At 44.0% G+C, this 17,500-nt stretch overlaps 1 protein-coding gene across 2 annotated transcripts in view; it reads left to right on the forward strand.

The window, feature by feature from the left end:
- The first annotated feature begins 5,277 nt into the window (after window positions 1–5,277).
- ctif (CBP80/20-dependent translation initiation factor) overlaps window positions 5,278–17,500 on the forward strand; it is a 60,028-nt gene continuing 47,805 nt past the window's right edge. Inside the window, exons 1-6 of one of the 2 annotated variants that reach the window (XM_060891266.1) lie at window positions 5,278–5,451; window positions 12,470–12,696; window positions 13,479–13,550; window positions 15,576–15,698; window positions 15,784–15,857; window positions 16,557–16,661. In XM_060891266.1, coding sequence (XP_060747249.1) covers window positions 12,514–12,696; window positions 13,479–13,550; window positions 15,576–15,698; window positions 15,784–15,857; window positions 16,557–16,661 — 557 coding nt within the window. In that variant the 5' untranslated portion in view covers window positions 5,278–5,451; window positions 12,470–12,513. Of the gene's footprint in view, window positions 5,452–12,123; window positions 12,364–12,469; window positions 12,697–13,478; window positions 13,551–15,575; window positions 15,699–15,783; window positions 15,858–16,556; window positions 16,662–17,500 lie in introns of those variants that run through there. The other variant, XM_060891268.1, reaches the window with a different exon arrangement.

Below are 17,500 nucleotides of genomic sequence, written 5' to 3' on the forward strand. Positions count from 1 at the left end.
AGTGGTGGTTAATATGAAGCTCATATAAAAGTAAACACTCAGGAATTTAAGAATTTGTAGTGTTTTATCAGTATTTCTGTTTTTATCTAAAATACTAGGGACGATATTTTATTTTCCCACACAAATGTCTCTATCTTGGGGGGCACGGTGGCTTAGTGGTTAGCACGTTCGCCTCACACCTCCAGGGTTGGGGGTTCGATTCTCGCCTCCTCCTTGTGTGTGTGGAGTTTGCATGTTCTCCCCGTGCCTCGGGGGTTTCCTCCGGGTACTCCGGTTTCCTCCCCCGGTCCAAAGACATGCATGGTAGGTTGATTGGCATCTCTGGAAAAATTGTCCGTAGTGTGTGATTGCGTGAGTGAATGAGAGTGTGTGTGTGTGTGCCCTGCGATGGGTTGGCACTCCGTCCAGGGTGTATCCTGCCTTGATGCCCGATGACACCTGAGATAGGCACAGACTCCCCGTGACCCGAGGTAGTTCGGATAAGCGGTAGAAGATGAATGAGTGTCTCTATCTTTAAAGTAAACTGTGATATCAAACCCATTTCCACCGTCTTTCTGTGCTGGAGAAACGGAACACAAGTGTGCTGGTAAAAAAGCATTCACGTTTTGTTGAAAAACCTAATATTAACATCTACAGTCCGACTGACCACATATACATTTCTTTTAGTTTACACTAAAATACGGCGGTACATCTAACTACGAAGATATTTCAGCTCTGAACCTGGTTGCCTTCTGCCAGGAGGTTACGACTTGGCTGTAGATTAAAAAACTAAAACGAACGAAAAGTGTATTGTAATAAGCACATAAAAAATAAATGGATGATCCATCAACAAGATCAAAACATTTATGTTTTGGTCAAAGAGCACATTTAGTGCGAGTGCGGTTGCTTCTGCCAAGAGGTTAAATCGTGGCTGGAGACAGCCCTTTAAACAACATAACGCACATCTAAATAAACACCCAAATACCTCCGGGACACAAAAGCCATGCTTTGCGATGGCCATTTCAGGCTCCGGATTTGAACCCTACTTAAAACCTTGTGGTCTGAATTGAAGAAGGAAGTCCACATGCACAAACCTAAGAATATAACGCAGCTTGAAATGTTTTGTATGAAAGAGTCAACCCAAAGCTCGTCTACAAACGTTTCCAGTCTTGTTAGACGTTATACAGGACGTGATGTTATTCACTCCGGGGGAGGCGGCAAACAGTGTTAATTGTAGGGGTGCCGATATTTTTGCAACCAGGGAATGCTTTGGGGAGAAAACTATTTTAAATTACAGTATGTTTAAGCTCAGTGTTATTGACTAGCTTCTATTAAGGGATGTGTATAAAGCTATCTATCTATCTATCTATCTATCTATCTATCTATCTATCTATCTATTTACAAAATGGACCTATAGCTATAGAATTTCACACACTCTTTTTCTTTAAATTATAAAAAATCGTGGTTTTCCCTTTTCACACACAGACACACACGGATTGTGAACACATTCCCACATTCACACAGAGTTAGTGTGTGAAATGGAGTCAGTGGAGTTTAGTAAAACTCTCTATATGTTTACATTATAACGCAGTACGTTGGAGTATATTACAGTGTATTACGGGTTGAGTCTCGGCGTCCCGGTCAGAAAGAGAAGGACATCGAGTTTAAGGAGCGAATGGGCCGTGCTGTCTAATTCCATGTTTAAAGTTTGGCCTTTTTTAAGCGCAAGCCACAGCCTCACGGAAATATCATCACGCTGGCTCTCTCTTACTAATTACCGCCTTCTTACCGTCCCATCCAACAGCTCTCTGAAAACTTTCCTCCCTGTTTTCTTTCCTCACACACGTTGCAGATTTTCACTCTTAAGCCGATCGAATCGGAAACGTATCCTCGGTTTTATCGTCCTTCTCTCCATCTCTCGCTCTATCTTTGGCCACATGTGAGAGCTCTCTGTCTTCTTTAGTAGCGAGGGTAACGGGATCACAGTATTAGAAAGAAACACATTCACGTTGGCTTTCAAAATAAGCAACAAATCGTGTGTTTCTGCTGCCCACGCACCGCCTGGAACCGAGCCCATGTGACTCACCGAGCTAATGAGACAATATTACAATAAACTGTCAGGAATGAGGCAGAAACAAATGCAGCGTTCAGATGGCAGATGCACAAGACGCAGGCTTTAATATGCTTGTTTTGATGCTTGTTAGCAGATGGCTTTGATAACAAAATCTTAACCCAACGGACGAGGAACGATAGTAGCGTAATAGATAACAGACTAATATATGAACAGACTTGTAGAGATATTATACAGTGCCTCTGACATGTTAACACACTGGACACTTACTTTTCTTCTCTTATACCAGTCTGTTGCATTCTTTTTATTTCGATTATTCAGAATGGCGATTTGTCTTCTTTATGAGCAGCTCTGACAGTAGTTTCCATAGTAACGACGTACGCAGGGACTCGTCGTGGTGGACGCATGTAATCGCTGAAATGGTGACATGGATGTTCTGTAAGGAAGAGATGTTCATCGAACGTTACTGGAAGGAGTCTCCGGTGTCAGCGCTTTGTGACTGTATAAGTTAAAGCTGTAACTTTAGGTTCTTAGACATCTTCAGGATAGTGGGAGAAAATGAGTGAAAGGGTTGTGTGAGAGAAAGAGGGATAGTTAGAGAGAGGGGAGGGAGGGAGGGAGGGAGGGAGAGGGAGAAAAGGAGAGAGAGAAAGAAATAGTGGGGAAAAGAGGGAATCACAGGGAAGGAGAGTTAGGGAAAGATGGGGAGACGGGGGAGAGAGAGAGAGAGAGAGAGAGAGAGAGAGAGAGAGAGAGAGAGAGAGAGATAGAGAGAGAGATTGCTTGTATTCGCGTTCATTTCTGCAATCTCATAATCAAGAAATCAGAATGGATGTACTCAATAGATAGATAGATAGATAGATAGATAGAGAGAGAGAGAGAGAGAGAGAGAGAGAGAGAGAGAGAGAGAGAGAGAGAGAGAGAGAGAGAGAAATTGCTTGATTTTCTGCAATCAATAAATCAAGAATTCGAGCGGGACTGAATGTCTGTACTCAATCATAGATAGATAGATAGATAGATAGATAGATAGATAGATAGATAGATAGATAGATAGATAGATAGATAGATAGATAGATAGATAGATGTGACTTAAAAACAGAAGTACTGATAAATTCTCCTTTAAAAAATCTCATAACTTAAAAGTGTCTTCAGTGTACAGAGGAGAAATAAACCTGCCCTCAGCTCCATATTACATAATCAGGATTTAGCCCTTTAAGACGAGCTACTGTATCTGTCTAAAACTTCCATGTTTGAGAAGAAGTGTGTGTGTGTGTGTGTGTGTGTGTGTGTGTGTGTGTAGGCCTGTACTGGTGTCAGGTAGTCCAGTGAGGGTGAGAGTTGGAGAGAGGAAGTGAGGAAAGGATGGAGAGATGAAAAAAGAGGAGGGTGGGAGCTGTGGCTGGGTGCTGGAAGTCCGCAGGAAGATGGCTCTCACCAGGAAGATTAATTAGTCTCTGACAGCGACAGCTAAAGTGTTACAGCCATCTGGAGAGTGTGGAACTTCAGGAGACTTCTGACTGTGTGTGTGTGTGTTCATGCATGCTTATGAGACTTGAAACTGTTTACTGCCTCTGTGTGTGTGTGTGTGTGTGTGTGTGTGTGTGTGTGTGTGTGTGTGTGTGTGTTCATACATGCTTAGGAGACTTAAAACGGTTTTCTGAATGTGTATGCGTGTGTGTGTGTGTGTGTGTGTGTGTGTGTGTGTGTGTATGAGCGACTTAGCTCTGCATCACTGTTGTTGTAGATGAGAAAAGTTCTCGAAAAACATGTGAAAAGCAACTGCAGAGTGTTAGAGAGAGACAGCGGCCTCTGTGACCTTCACAGCAAAACTGTGTGTGTGTGTGTGTGTGTGTGTGTGTCTTGTGTGGGTAGGTGTGAGTGAGTTTTTATATCTTGGTCTGGACCACATGTCCCCAAAAGGACAGGAATATCTAAGAGTTTTGATATTGATGAAAGAAAATGCAAAGATAGAAGGATGTGTGTGTGGGACTAAACATTATAATCTGTTTCTGTTGATGCTTTTTGAATGTATTTTTGTCACGAATGAATAGATAGATAGATAGATAGATAGATAGATAGATAGATAGATAGATAGATAGATAGATAGATAGATAGATAGATAGATAGATTAAAAATAGGCAATGAAGCCAAACTAAAACTATACCCAAATGGAGTCGATGAATATCATTAAAACATTAAAACAGGTCATGTTTCGGAATTTTATCTGCATTTTTCTAGAACAGAGCGTCTGCTATTCGGTTTTTGTCCACTAGGAGTCTAAAGAAGAAAATATATTCATGAAGAAAAGAATACAACCACGAGGGGGCGCCACATAACAGCACAAAGTAATCCAGAACATTTTCCTGTGTGTAGAAATGATTATATAGTATAAATAGTAGTAGTATGTAACAGTATAAACAATTATTTAATGATTATTTTTCTTATAAGAAAACATTTATACATACCGGATAAATTTATACAGCTTTAAAATGAAATAATATTCCTTTAAAGTTCAAATTATCGAATTCAAATTAGATGCATGTGTTTTGTGGAAAATTCGATATTTGCTCAACAATCATTTTAATAATTTCTGCAGATGGTTTCTTTACTTTCTGGAAACTGTGTCCTATTTTAAAAATGTTTAAAGTATATATAAAGTATATATAAAGTATATAGAGTATATATATATATCATTAAAGTATAAGTGTTTCTATTGACTGATGATGAAGCTTCGAAGTTCAGATTGTTTCAATTCGGCGTTTGATAGAAATGTTTTTAATCCTACAACAACTTACATTTCAACTGCTTGTGCAATCAAAAGCAAGCCAGACCAAGAACATTTGCGTTCACATTTCATTTATGTCACATAAATACATATATATAGTAAAAAAAAATGGTATGGTTAGAATGATCAAAGCTAAATAACGTATTAGTGTTCATCTAATAAATATGAATAATAATTTAAAAAAAATATTATTGGTAGACCATGTGACTCAAACATTATTACATGATTATAACATGTTTGACTTTTTCCCACCGGCAGGTTCTGGTCACGTGATCAAATACATTACAAAACACACTGCTCTGTTCTCCAGCATGTACAACGTCCATGTGCACAAAGCTTGTTCTGGTTGAAGTGGAGCATGTCGAGTTTCTTGCACGGATCCCTATCAATAAATAAATGAAATCTCATCAGTGTGAGATTGTCGTCAGGTTCCTGTATTCTGCGTCTGTGCGTTGTGCGCATGCGCGTCAGGGACGCTGCAGCTCTACTGTTGTCCCCTTTTCCCACTCTCTCCTCCTCTGTCTCATTATTTACATCGTTTCTTTCGCGTCTTCCTTCATGACACGGCGGATTTAAAACGGTAGGCCGTGCAGCGAATCCTTCTCCGACGTTTCTGGTAAATATTGTTATCTCTTTATCTCTTTAATTTTAACTTGTAGTAGCGCATATCTGGGCGTTATTTATTCCCACCTGTATTCCGACAAAATCCCGCCTTCTTCAGTGGGATAGGCTAGTATGGGCCTGCCTCCTGCTCTGTGATTGGTTAAAGTGTCTCGAGGATAATGTGTTAACCAATCGCAGCGATGGAAGTAGGAACGGTTGGAATACGGATGGGGAAAACTGGTTGGGAAATGTGTAACTAGCCAGCTATAACTCAGTGTTTTTTTGTATGTAACTTAAACATTTAAATCATGTTGTCGTTGGAATGAGTTTCCTGATTAATTTCGGTGATTAGAGATTAATCTCATTGGGTTATAAAAAAACAACTGACACTTATTTGGTCGTTATGTGTCTGTAAGACAGTATAGATGTAGCTAGCCGTGTTTGCTAACTGAGTTTAGCCCGTAAGCCGGCCGCTTAGCTGATGACGTCACTGATATACGTGGCTGTTTACTCTGGCCGTGTGTTTTTATTAGCGACACTGGAACGTTGTGTTGATCGCGCGGTGCCGTTAGCTTTAATCACAGCTCTAAGGATAGCTAGTTAGCCTTCCTGGCTAAGCTAGACACAGACCATAGATGACCGGCCCTGTTCCTCCTCTTCCTCCTCCTCTTCCTCCTCCTCCTCCTCCTCATCTTCATCCTCTTCATCTTTCTTCTTTTGGAGATCCAGCATAGTGCATTAACCATAGCCTCTCTCTCTCTCTCTCTCTCTCTCTCTCTCACTCTCTGTGTCTCTCGCTCTCTCTGTCTCTCTCTCTCTCTGTCTGTCTGTCTCTCTCTCTCTCTCTTCTCTGTGTGTGTCTCTCTCTCTCTCTCTCTCTCTCTCTCTCTGTGTCTCTCTCTCTCTCTCTCTCTCTCTCTCTCTCTCTGTGTCTCTCTCTCTCTCTCTCTCTCTCTCTCTCTCTCTCTCTCTCTGTGTGTGTCTCTCTCTCTCTCCTCTCTCTCTCTGTGTGTGTCTCTCTCTCTCTCTCTTCTCTGTGTGTCTCTCTCTCTCGCTCTCTCTCTCTCTCTCTCTCTCTCTCTCTCTCTCCTCTCTCTCTGTGTGTGTGTCTCTCTCTGTGTGTGTGTGTGTGTCTCTCTCTCTCTCTCTCTCTCTCTCTGTGTGTGTGTGTGTCTCTCTCTCTCTCTCTCTCTCTCTCTCTCTCTCTCTCTCTCTCTCTCTCCTCTCTCTCTCTCTCTCCTCTCTCTCTGTGTGTGTGTCTCTCTCTCTCTCTCTCTCTCTCTCTCTCTGTGTGTGTGTGTGTCTCTCTCTCTCTCTCTCTCTCTCTCTCTCTCTCTCTCTCTCTCTCTCTCTCTCCTCTCTCTCTCTCTCTCCTCTCTCTCTGTGTGTGTGTCTCTCTCTCTGTCTCTCTCTCTCCTCTCTCTCTCTCTCTCTCTCTCTCTCTCTCTCTCTCTCTCTCTCTCTCTCTCTATCTGTGTGTGTCTCTCTCTGTAGAGACACCAGATGTAGAGATTTAGGGATGTAAACCCATAACCACGTGGCTGCATCACATCTGTTAATCAAATCAGTGTTGCCTTTACATAATAATTTAGCATTAGACTTTTTAAAAAAAATATACAGTAGATTGTGAACACTGGTGATCAGTGATTGGTTGTGTACAGTGTGTGTACAGTGTGTGTATGTGTGTGTGGGTGAGGGGGTTGTGTTTACTGATGCTTGTACCCTTGGGCAGGTAAAAAAAAAAAAACAACGTGCAGCTTGGGCCTGCTGAACTCAATTGACCGCACACACACGCACGAGTGTAAGTGCGCGTGTGTGTGATATATAATGTTTCCTATTGATTGTTTTTAGTCTCTTGTGTCCAGGATCAGCTCCTAAGTGTGCTAACATTCTGGTTCAGATCATCAGACTTAGTCTTGCCCTTTGTGCCAGTTTGGCTGTTTATTTTTAAGAGGATGAGGAAAACGTTATAGCTGCTATCCTGAACTCTGTCAAACCAGCGAGGACAGATACGAGGTGAACGACGTGCAGGTTTTAAGCTCTAACGCTCGCTGAGTGAGCGATCTGTTTGGTTTTGGACTACTGGCTCCACTGTACAGACTTTACAGTCTGATTGGTCAGACGGTGTTGATTAGTTTTCTGTATCTGTATCACGGCTTTAGTTTTCTGCAAGGAAGCATTTCTACGACGTTTACAGAGTCTCCAGTACATTTTAAGAATGTAACAATAAACTGATAAAAAAAAATTCTCCAAGTGTTTAATTCATTATAGCTGCGAGCTTAACATGAGAATTACATGTTCATCTTGAAAGTCTAGATTTGTTTTTCCTTTCTCAGTTTGTGGTCTGTACACACACCCACACACCCACCCACACACACACACACACACACACACACACACACACACACACACACACGTGCAGAGAGGCAAGCCTCTCGATGGCATTCCAGACATTGTGTGAACATAATTCGCTTGTGTTCATGTGACTAAACACAAAGCTTATTTGTGTGTGTGTGTGCGTGTGTGTGTTTCTGTTTGTGTCAAGAATAGATATCACTGTGTGATATCAATGTAATTCTGATATTATTTGTATACATTTATATATGATTTAGAATTAAATATAATAGTAAATAATAATTACAGGATCATTAGTGTAATATTTCTAAAGTGATAAATTAAAGTTACAATACAATTTTTTTTCTCATTTTTTTTAAACCCAACATAGTAACATAAAGCTTATGAGTAGTTCATATTGTCTTGTACACTGTGTACCATAAAAATACCTCCGAAATATCGTGACATTTTCAAGTCGTATCGTTTTGCCCCTTTTACTTTAAAAAAAAAGGAAAAAGCAATGGCTGATTTATTTATTTGTTTGTTTGTTTAAATTAATTAGGGTATTTCTATTTTGAAACCTTTTCATCCTGAGACTCCGCCCCATCCTCAGGGCTCGAAGGTTCACTGAACGGACTATTGATGATGATGATGATGATGTAAATCAAAGACTTTTGTGCTTTGCTCCAGTACCGATCCAGAGACATGTTGCATTGGTACCGAGCAGCACTGAAGCTGGATTAGTGACTCAGTACAACGAACAATACTGAATACACTTAGAGCAGTGAGAAGCACAAACCGTCTTCTTCACCACATCGAACTCAGAAAACAACAGCACTGTTGTTGTACTACACTGTCTGTCTGTCTGTCTCTGTCTGTCTGTGTGTGTGTCTGTGTGTGTGTCTGTGTGTGTGTCTCTGTGTGTGTCTGTCTGTCTGTATGTCTGTGTGTCTGTCTGTGTGTCTGTGTCTGTGTGTGTCTGTCTGTGTCTGTCTGTGTGTCTGTCTATCTGTGTGTGTGTGTCTGTCTGTATGTCTGTGTGTCTGTCTGTGTGTGTCTTTCTGTGTGTCTGTATGTGTCTGTCTGTCTGTGTGTGTGTGGGGGGGGTGTCTGTCTGTCTGTGTGTCTGTCTGTGTGTGCCTGTGTGTCTGTATGTGTCTGGGTGTCTATGTGTCTGTCTTTGTGTCTGTCTGTCTCTGTCTGTCTGTCTCTGTGTGTGTGTGTGTGTGTCTCTGTCTGTCTGTCTGTGTGTCTGTGTGTGTCTGTATGTCTGTGTGTGTCTGTCTGTGTGTCCGTATGTGTCTGTCTGTCTGTGTGTGTGTCTGTCTGTCTGTATGTGTCTGTCTGTGTGCGTGGGGGGGGGGTGTCTGTCTGTGTGTCTGTCTGTGTGTGCCTGTGTGTCTGTATGTGTCTGGGTGTCTGTGTCTGTCTTTGTGTCTGTCTGTATCTGTCTGTCTGTGTGTGTGGGTCTCTGTCTGTCTGTGTGTCTCTGTCTGTCTGTGTCTGTCTGTCTGTGTGTGTCTGTCTGTGTGTGTGTCTGTGTGTGGGTGTCTCTGTCTGTCTGTCTGTCTCTGTCTGTGTGAGTCTGTCTGTGTGTGTATGTGTGTGTGTCTCTGTCTATCTGTATGTGTCTGTCTGGCTGGCTGTCTGTCTGAGTGTGGGTCTCTGTCTGTCTGTCTGTGTGTGTGTGTCTCTGTCTGTCTGTCTGTCTGAGTGTGTGTGTGTCTGTCTGTCTGTCGTTCTGAGTGTGTGTGTGTGTCTGTATGTGTGTGTTTGTGTGTCAATCTAAAAACATGAAGCAGGAAATTGTGTTCCATATGTTATGATATTTTTAATAGTGGAAATAGAGTTGAACTTTTTGTCAGAAGGCCACAGAGGATGATGCAGGATGGAGAACATCACAGAGGAGGTTGTAGGGCAGCTAGAGAAAGATCTGTATCAGGTTGGATTCTTCAGATTCCAGTATGATGTGTCTGGTCACGCAGCAGATCATTTTCAGCACAGCGACATGACAGACAAATGAATATTTATCTCCGTTTCCCAGGCTGCAGTGATAAACGAGTGAAGAACTGCAAGCTTTGTAGTGGATGGAAGTTAAGTAGGTTGTGATGAATTAAAATGTGAAGATCTCCTTAACAGACTGCTCTTACTGACGGTGCGGTTTATGAGGACGTTCAATCCAGACAGATAAAACGTTTCATTGATAAATCATGAGTGTTGTGATTTGCTCGGTGAGTAGAAAACACTCCTATGGGAAACCCGGCATTGTTCACATTCCACAGAGGTGAGTGTGTGTGTAAGCATGTGTAAGTGTTAGTGTTCGAGAGAGTGTGTATTAGAGAGAATGTGCCTTAGAGTGGGAAAGTGTGTGCGTGAGGGTGTGTGCGTGAGGGTGTGTGCGTGAGAGTGTGTGCGTGAGAGTGTGTGCGTGAGAGTGTGTGCGTGAGAGTGTGTGCGTGAGAGTGTGTGCGTGAGAGTGTGTGCGTGAGAGTGTGTGCGTGAGAGTGTGTGCGTGAGAGTGGGTGCGTGAGAGTGTGTGCGTGAGAGTGGGTGCGTGAGAGTGGGTGCGTGAGAGTGGGTGCGTGAGAGTGGGTGCGTGAGAGTGGGTGGGTGCGTGCGTGGGCGTGGGTGCGTGCGTGGGCGTGGGTGCGTGCGTGGGCGTGGGTGCGAGCGTGAGCGTGGGTGTGTGTGTGTGTGAGCGTGGGTGTGTGTGTGTGAGCGTGGGTGTGTGTGTGTGAGCGTGGGTGTGTGTGTGTGAGCGTGGGTGTGTGTGTGTGAGCGTGGGTGTGTGTGTGTGAGCGTGGGTGTGTGTGTGTGAGCGTGGGTGTGTGTGTGTGAGCGTGGGTGTGTGTGTGTGAGCGTGGGTGTGTGTGTGTGAGCGTGGGTGTGTGTGTGTGAGCGTGGGTGTGTGTGTGTGAGCGTGGGTGTGTGTGTGTGAGCGTGGGTGTGTGTGTGAGCGTGGGTGTGTGTGTGAGCGTGGGTGTGTGAGCGTGGGTGTGGGTGTGTGTGTGTGAGCGTGGGTGTGTGTGTGTGAGCGTGGGTGTGTGTGTGAGCGTGGGTGTGTGTGTGAGAGTGGGTGTGTGTGTGAGAGTGGGTGTGTGTATATGTGAGAGTGGGTGTGTGTATATGTGAGAGTGGGTGTGTGTATATGTGAGAGTGGGTGTGTGTATATGTGAGAGTGGGTGTGTGTGTGAGAGCGTGGGTGTGTGTGTGTGAGCGTGGGTGTGTGTGTGTGTGAGCGTGGGTGTGTGTGTGTGTGAGCGTGGGTGTGTGTGTGTGAGCGTGGGTGTGTGTGTGTGAGCGTGGGTGTGTGTGTGTGAGCGTGGGTGTGTGTGTGTGAGCGTGGGTGTGTGTGTGTGAGCGTGGGTGTGTGTGTGTGAGCGTGGGTGTGTGTGTGTGAGCGTGGGTGTGTGTGTGTGTGAGCGTGGGTGTGTGTGTGTGAGCGTGGGTGTGTGTGTGTGAGCGTGGGTGTGTGTGTGTGAGCGTGGGTGTGTGTGTGAGAGTGGGTGGGTGTGTGTGTGAGAGTGGGTGGGTGTGTGTGTGAGAGTGGGTGTGTGTGTGTGTGAGAGTGGGTGCATATGTGAGAGTGGGTGCATATGTGAGAGTGGGTGCATATGTGAGAGTGGGTGCATATGTGAGAGTGGGTGCATATGTGAGAGTGGGTGCATATGTGAGAGTGGGTGCATATGTGAGAGTGTGTGCATATGTGAGAGTGTGTGCATATGTGAGAGTGTGTGAGTGAGGGCGTGAGTGTGTGTGTATGTGAAAGTGTGTGTGTGAGAGACTGTGTGCATATGTGTGAGTGTGTGTATGAGGGTGTGAGAGTGGGTGTGTGAGATGGAGAGTGTGTGTATGAGTGTGTGTGTGTACGCAAACTTAACCTTCTGTGAGGACCAAAACTGACCGTAGGTCCTCGTAATGACGGAGTCCAACGTTTTCCTAAGTTCCTGGTGCACAGGATGTGATTCGTGACCAGCACATGCACACTTCCTTTCTATTTTTAGCTGCAAAAACAAGGGACCGAACATCCGTCTGAATCCAGACGTTTCCTCATCATTCGTGCTCGAATGTTTCCCAGCAAAAGTTGTTCATCGGTCTCATTTATGGCTGATTCTGTTTTGTAAGGAGAAGCGGCTTCTTTAGTAGGAACAGGAACTAAGATGCCGTTACATGGAAGGTTTGAGTAAACAAACCCTTGAACCTGACGCTAGATCAGAGGAAGCTTGTTTATTAGCACTTCTCTCCAGTTATAAATCCTCTTTGCCTGTCCAGGACTCAGCTTACAGAAGATTAGAGTCTCTTTATGGACATATAATAAGACCAGACAGACTGCCGTGGAGAAGAAGAAAGGAAGCGAGAGGGCGAGCTGTGGTTATAAATAAAGCTTTGAATGCCAGAACAGGGCTGTAAATGTTCGACCAGCTGCAAAACAACTGTAACACGAGGGAAGGCTTATTAGTAGTTATAACACGCTCGAGTATCAGTTCGTTTGTTGCAAAATGATGTAAATGTTTCCACACGGCAGGAAGGCGACACCATTCTGAACACCGTTGGAGAAACATTTCCTGTCGGAGACTAAAACAAACCTTAAGTAAAGACGTTCGATATTCGTTTGTGAATGAAAGACTCTCAGTTGAGAAGTCGTGCTAGCGACTTACGGTATTGTATTAAAAGTCTGTTTCTTTCTCTGTCCACAGCCCCATGCTTTTTTCCTTCCCTCCCCTTTAGTGTCCTGGTTGCCATGGAGAGCTCGTCGGTGGCGTCGGCTTCGTCGGAGGCGGGAAGCACGCGCTCGCAGGAGATAGAAGAACTGGAGCGATTCATCGACAGCTACGTGCTTGAGTATCAAGTGCAGGGACTTCTAAACGAAAAGAATGACAACGAGAACGACAACGTAGACAAGACGCAGACCAACATCACTCAGGTAAATATGTGTCCATAACCTATATAGACCAGTATGAACCCAGTCCAACATCTCTCATGTGTATATAACCATAACCTATATAGACCAGTATGAACCCAGTCCAACATCTCTCATGTGTATATAACCATAACCTATATAGACCAGTATGAACCCAGTCCAACATCTCTCATGTGTATATAACCATAACCTATATAGACCAGTATGAACCCAGTCCAACATCTCTCATGTGTATCTGCCCATAACCTATATAGACCAGTATGAACCCAGTCCAACATCTCTCATGTGTATATAACCATAACCTATATAGACCAGTATGAACCCAGTCCAACATCTCTCATGTGTATATAACCATAACCTATATAGACCAGTATGAACCCAGTCCAACATCTCTCAGGTGTATCTGCCCATAACCTATATAGACCAGTATGAACCCAGTCCAACATCTCTCATGTGTATATAACCATAACCTATATAGACCAGTATGAACCCAGTCCAACATCTCTCATGTGTATATAACCATAACCTATATAGACCAGTATGAACCCAGTCCAACATCTCTCAGGTGTATCTGCCCATAACCTATATAGAATCCAGGATCTGTAGTGTGATTGGTTAAAAGCCTCAACTCTGTGTGTTACCCTGTGAGCAAGTCGCTCCGTTCTCACTTCAGTCGTTTTTCGTTGTCGTCTCTCCTTCGAATTTAGTTCCCTTCCCTTAATCTCTCACACTTCACGCTCTTCCAGTCATCGATCTCCTCGTCTCTCTCGCTCTGTCTCTTTCAGTGGACGGAGGACTGCAGTGATAAGATAGACGGGAGCTGGACGTCCTCACGCGACAGGGGCTCGTCCAAACCGGTGAGTCGTCTGCACATCTGTTAGGGACTGTGTGACTGCTGAGGTTTCTTACTCTAGTATAAATTAAAAAAAAAGTCATTGACCAGTCATCGTATCCAAAGCACCAAGAGATCTTTATTTATAGGCTGTTTTATTATTAGTTTTTATTATTAGTGTTTTATTTATTAGTTTTTTTAGGCTACACTTTTGCCTAAATTAGTGAGTCAGTGCACTAATACCAATACATAAGGTCTATATCACGTTACACCAGTCAATGTCCTGATTCTTTCTGTGGAAATCATGGAGTCTTCATAGGGAAGTTGTGGCCTAATGGTTAAGAGCTTGACTCCTCTAACCATTAGGCCACAACTTCCCTATGAAGACTCCATGATTTCCACAGAAAGAATCATTGACTGGTGTAACGTGATATAGACCTTATGTATTGGTATTAGTGGTATTGGTATTAGGTATTAGTGGCCTAATGGTATTAGTGGCTGGTTAATGGTTAAGAGTTTGACTCCTAACCACACTAAGGTTGTGGGTTCGAGTCTCGGGCCGGCAATACCACGATCGAGATGCCCTTGAGCAAGGCACCGAACCCCCCCAACTGCTCCCCAGGCACCGCAGCATAAATGGCTGCCCACTGCTCCGGGTGTGTGTTCACGGGTTTACAGCAGCACCCAGGAGATGAATCACCAGGTTTTTGGCTTCAGCGTTAAATAAAACCTGCTCTGGATCAGCTTCCACGAGCTATCACACACTGCTGATCTAAACTCACTCGAAATGATCCGAGCGGCATCGGATAGTGATGTGTGGACTCCTCTCTGCACAGTTGGTATTCACAATGGACTCCATGGCACAGCGAAGATGCGTGGGATTTAAAAACACACGCACACACACACACGCGTGCGTCCCACACACACCGCTATACATCATACAGAGTGTTTCATTCAGTATCAGTGTATCAATCAATTTTCCTGTAAGAATTTGAGTAGCAGGCCTAGCGTAAACATGCTAGCAAATTTGCATATTTAAATGATATGCGTATTTATCTGGGTTATCAGTTGTAAACAGGTGCATGTCAAAAAGCTTTCAGTGTCTCGGTTATGCATCGAGAAGACATTTTCTGATTTTCTTTAAATGAGAAGTGTTAGAGAACAGGAAGGAAAAAAGAGCCACAGAGAGAAAGAGGGAGGGAGAGAGAGAGAGAGAGAGAGAGAGAGAATGAAGTGCTTCACTGCACATTTATATTTATGTTAGTGCTGTTTCATCCTCATCTTATAGTACCAGGAGCTCTGGTTGCTATGAGTTACTCACCTCATCAGCATTCTCTCTGTGTGTGTGTGTGTGTGTGTGTGTGTGTGTGTGTGTGTGTGTGTGTGTGTGTGTGTGTGTGTGTGTGTGTGTGTGTGTGTGTGTGTGTGTGTGTGTGTGTGTGTGTGTGTGCGCGCGAGCAGAGTCGGCATCAGAAAAAATGTAACGGCGGGTCATTAGGCTTCGTTCAGTGGTGTTACGGTGCTGCGGTTTAACACATGAGTCTGTGTAGTAAAGCTATGGTGAAATACTTTCACTCACTCTGTCTGTCTTTCACACACTAGTGTATGTTGTCGATCCGATCATCAACAAACACACCACAACAAATCACACCCAAGCTCACGATGTCGATAAACCTCCTGACTGTCGCAAAGCTCTGACACCGGAGACTCCTTGCACAGTTACAAACGTTTCTTCACAGAAAACGTCACGTCAGAGTCGAAGTTAGAATTAACGCGTTAATATAAACACGTGATTCGTCCCCTAGCCGGAACTTACGACCAATCAGAATTGAGAATTCTGTGTAGAACTTGTATGCATTAGTAAACATCGGTGTTAGCCCCGCCCACATGTTTTACAGTAGCTACCAACAACTTAGAGTTGAAACAAGTAGCACCGGATAAGTGGTGATTTTTTTTTTTTTTTTTTTTTTTTTTGTGTTGTTTTGATACCAAAGATCTCTGTCTTCATCTGTTCTTCTTTTTCTTCATGTCTTCCTTTCTTTTTCTACAGGATGAGTGGGAACACAGCAGTAACGGAAGTACGGGTTCTAGGCCGAGTTCAGGTTCTCGACCCGGATCCGGTTCGAGATCAGGCAGCCACGGACGCAATAAACAGTTCTGTGCACCGTCTAAGGTACACGTACGCACACACACACACACACACAATTTTCACAGAATCTCTGACTGAAACGGGTTTTTTGTCTTTCTCATACGTTTAGAACGGAAACAGAGACGGCTCGTTCGACATACTGGGGACCGACATATGGGCCGCCAACACCATGGACTCCCGCGGGTATTATCACCTAACATCCACTATATAATTATACACACCTGAAAAGGTTTCAAATAAATGCCACAGACGCTTTCGACATGCCGTTATTTCATGAACAAAATTGTAATTTGTTCAATAATATTTATTCATGCATTGATCTTTCTATGGGGGGGCACGGTGGCTTAGTGGTTAGCACGTTCGCCTCACACCTCCCGGGTTGGGGGTTCGATTCCCGCCTCCGCCTTGTGTGTGTGGAGTTTGCATGTTCTCCCCGTGCCTCGGGGGTTTCCTCCGGGTACTCCGGTTTCCTCCCCCGGTCCAAAGACATGCATGGTAGGTTGATTGGCATCTCTGGAAAATTGTCCGTAGTGTGTGATTGTGTGAGTGAATGAGAGTGTGTGTGTGCCCTGCGATGGTTTGGCACTCCGTCCAGGGTGTATCCTGCCTTGATGCCCGATGACGCCTGAGATAGGCACAGGCTCCCCGTGACCCGAGGTAGTTCGGATAAGCGGTAGAAGATGAATGAATGATCTTTCTATTCCTAAACTTTCCACCGATAGAACACATTATTTCTGAGTTGTCTCAGGTGCTTGGACCCATAAATATAATAGCGTTGATCCTATGGGTTGTGAGCGTTCTGAAGGCTGATGTTAAAATAATAAATAGTATTCATGGTACAGGTGTGTGTGTGTGTGTGTGTGTGTGTTTGCTGTATTATAGCGGTGCGACGTGGGACCTGCAGCCAGAAAAGCTGGATTTCTCACAGTTTCCCAGGAAGCAGTACAGAGGAACACCGAAACCCCTCCCACACATTGACCGTGAAGGGTGAGTCTGTGTCACACACACACACACACATACACACACACGAAGAACTGTAATGTTCTTCAACGTATGAACTTGTAAAGCTTTACTGTACACAGTAAACCTCACCCAAAAAAAAAAAAAAAAACAGAAAAACTAAAAAAAAAAACACCTACGAACATCAGACTAGAGGTCTTCTCGGGTCTAAAGCAATGTACCCGACCCGGATCACATTTTACCCGAACCCGACGTGCATAATTTTATTATTTTTTTTTTAAGAAAGACCCGAGCCGAGACAAACCCGAAAAAATTAGACCCGAGTCCGACCCGTTGGCATTTTTTTTTAACCTGACTGGACTCGAATGTTGCATAAATCTACACTAAAGTAACCGCTACAGCGTGGATTCAAAATTGATAGACAGGTCTGTTTCAACGAAAATTAGCTTACCGCCAGTCACACGTCGCCAGCCACGTGTCGCAAGCGGTCTTGGCAAACAGAGGAGAGGTTGGAAAAGGACTCGAGTGCCGCTGTTATTATACCTGACCCGTGTCCGAGGCACACGTGAAACTTTTAGACTCGAACCTGCTCGGGTCGGACCTCGGGTTTTCGGATCTAAGTGGACCCGTGAAGACCTCTACATCAGACGTCCACAGTCTGATCACATCGTTCCGTTCCTCAGGTGGGAAGCCAGGACTGATCAATAAGACTATTTCTGAATGTAATGATTTGTGTTATTTATTTATTTAACCTTCCAGCTTCCTTCGCCTGTCTGTAATCACTGAATGTGTAATGTGTAAATAGAATGTACTTCAGGTTCTTTCACAAACTGTTTCAAATGATCCCGTCACGGATTAGCTCAGAT

Source organism: Tachysurus vachellii, chromosome 17, assembly GCF_030014155.1.
Source record: "Tachysurus vachellii isolate PV-2020 chromosome 17, HZAU_Pvac_v1, whole genome shotgun sequence".
Classification (NCBI taxonomy): domain Eukaryota; kingdom Metazoa; phylum Chordata; class Actinopteri; order Siluriformes; family Bagridae; genus Tachysurus; species Tachysurus vachellii.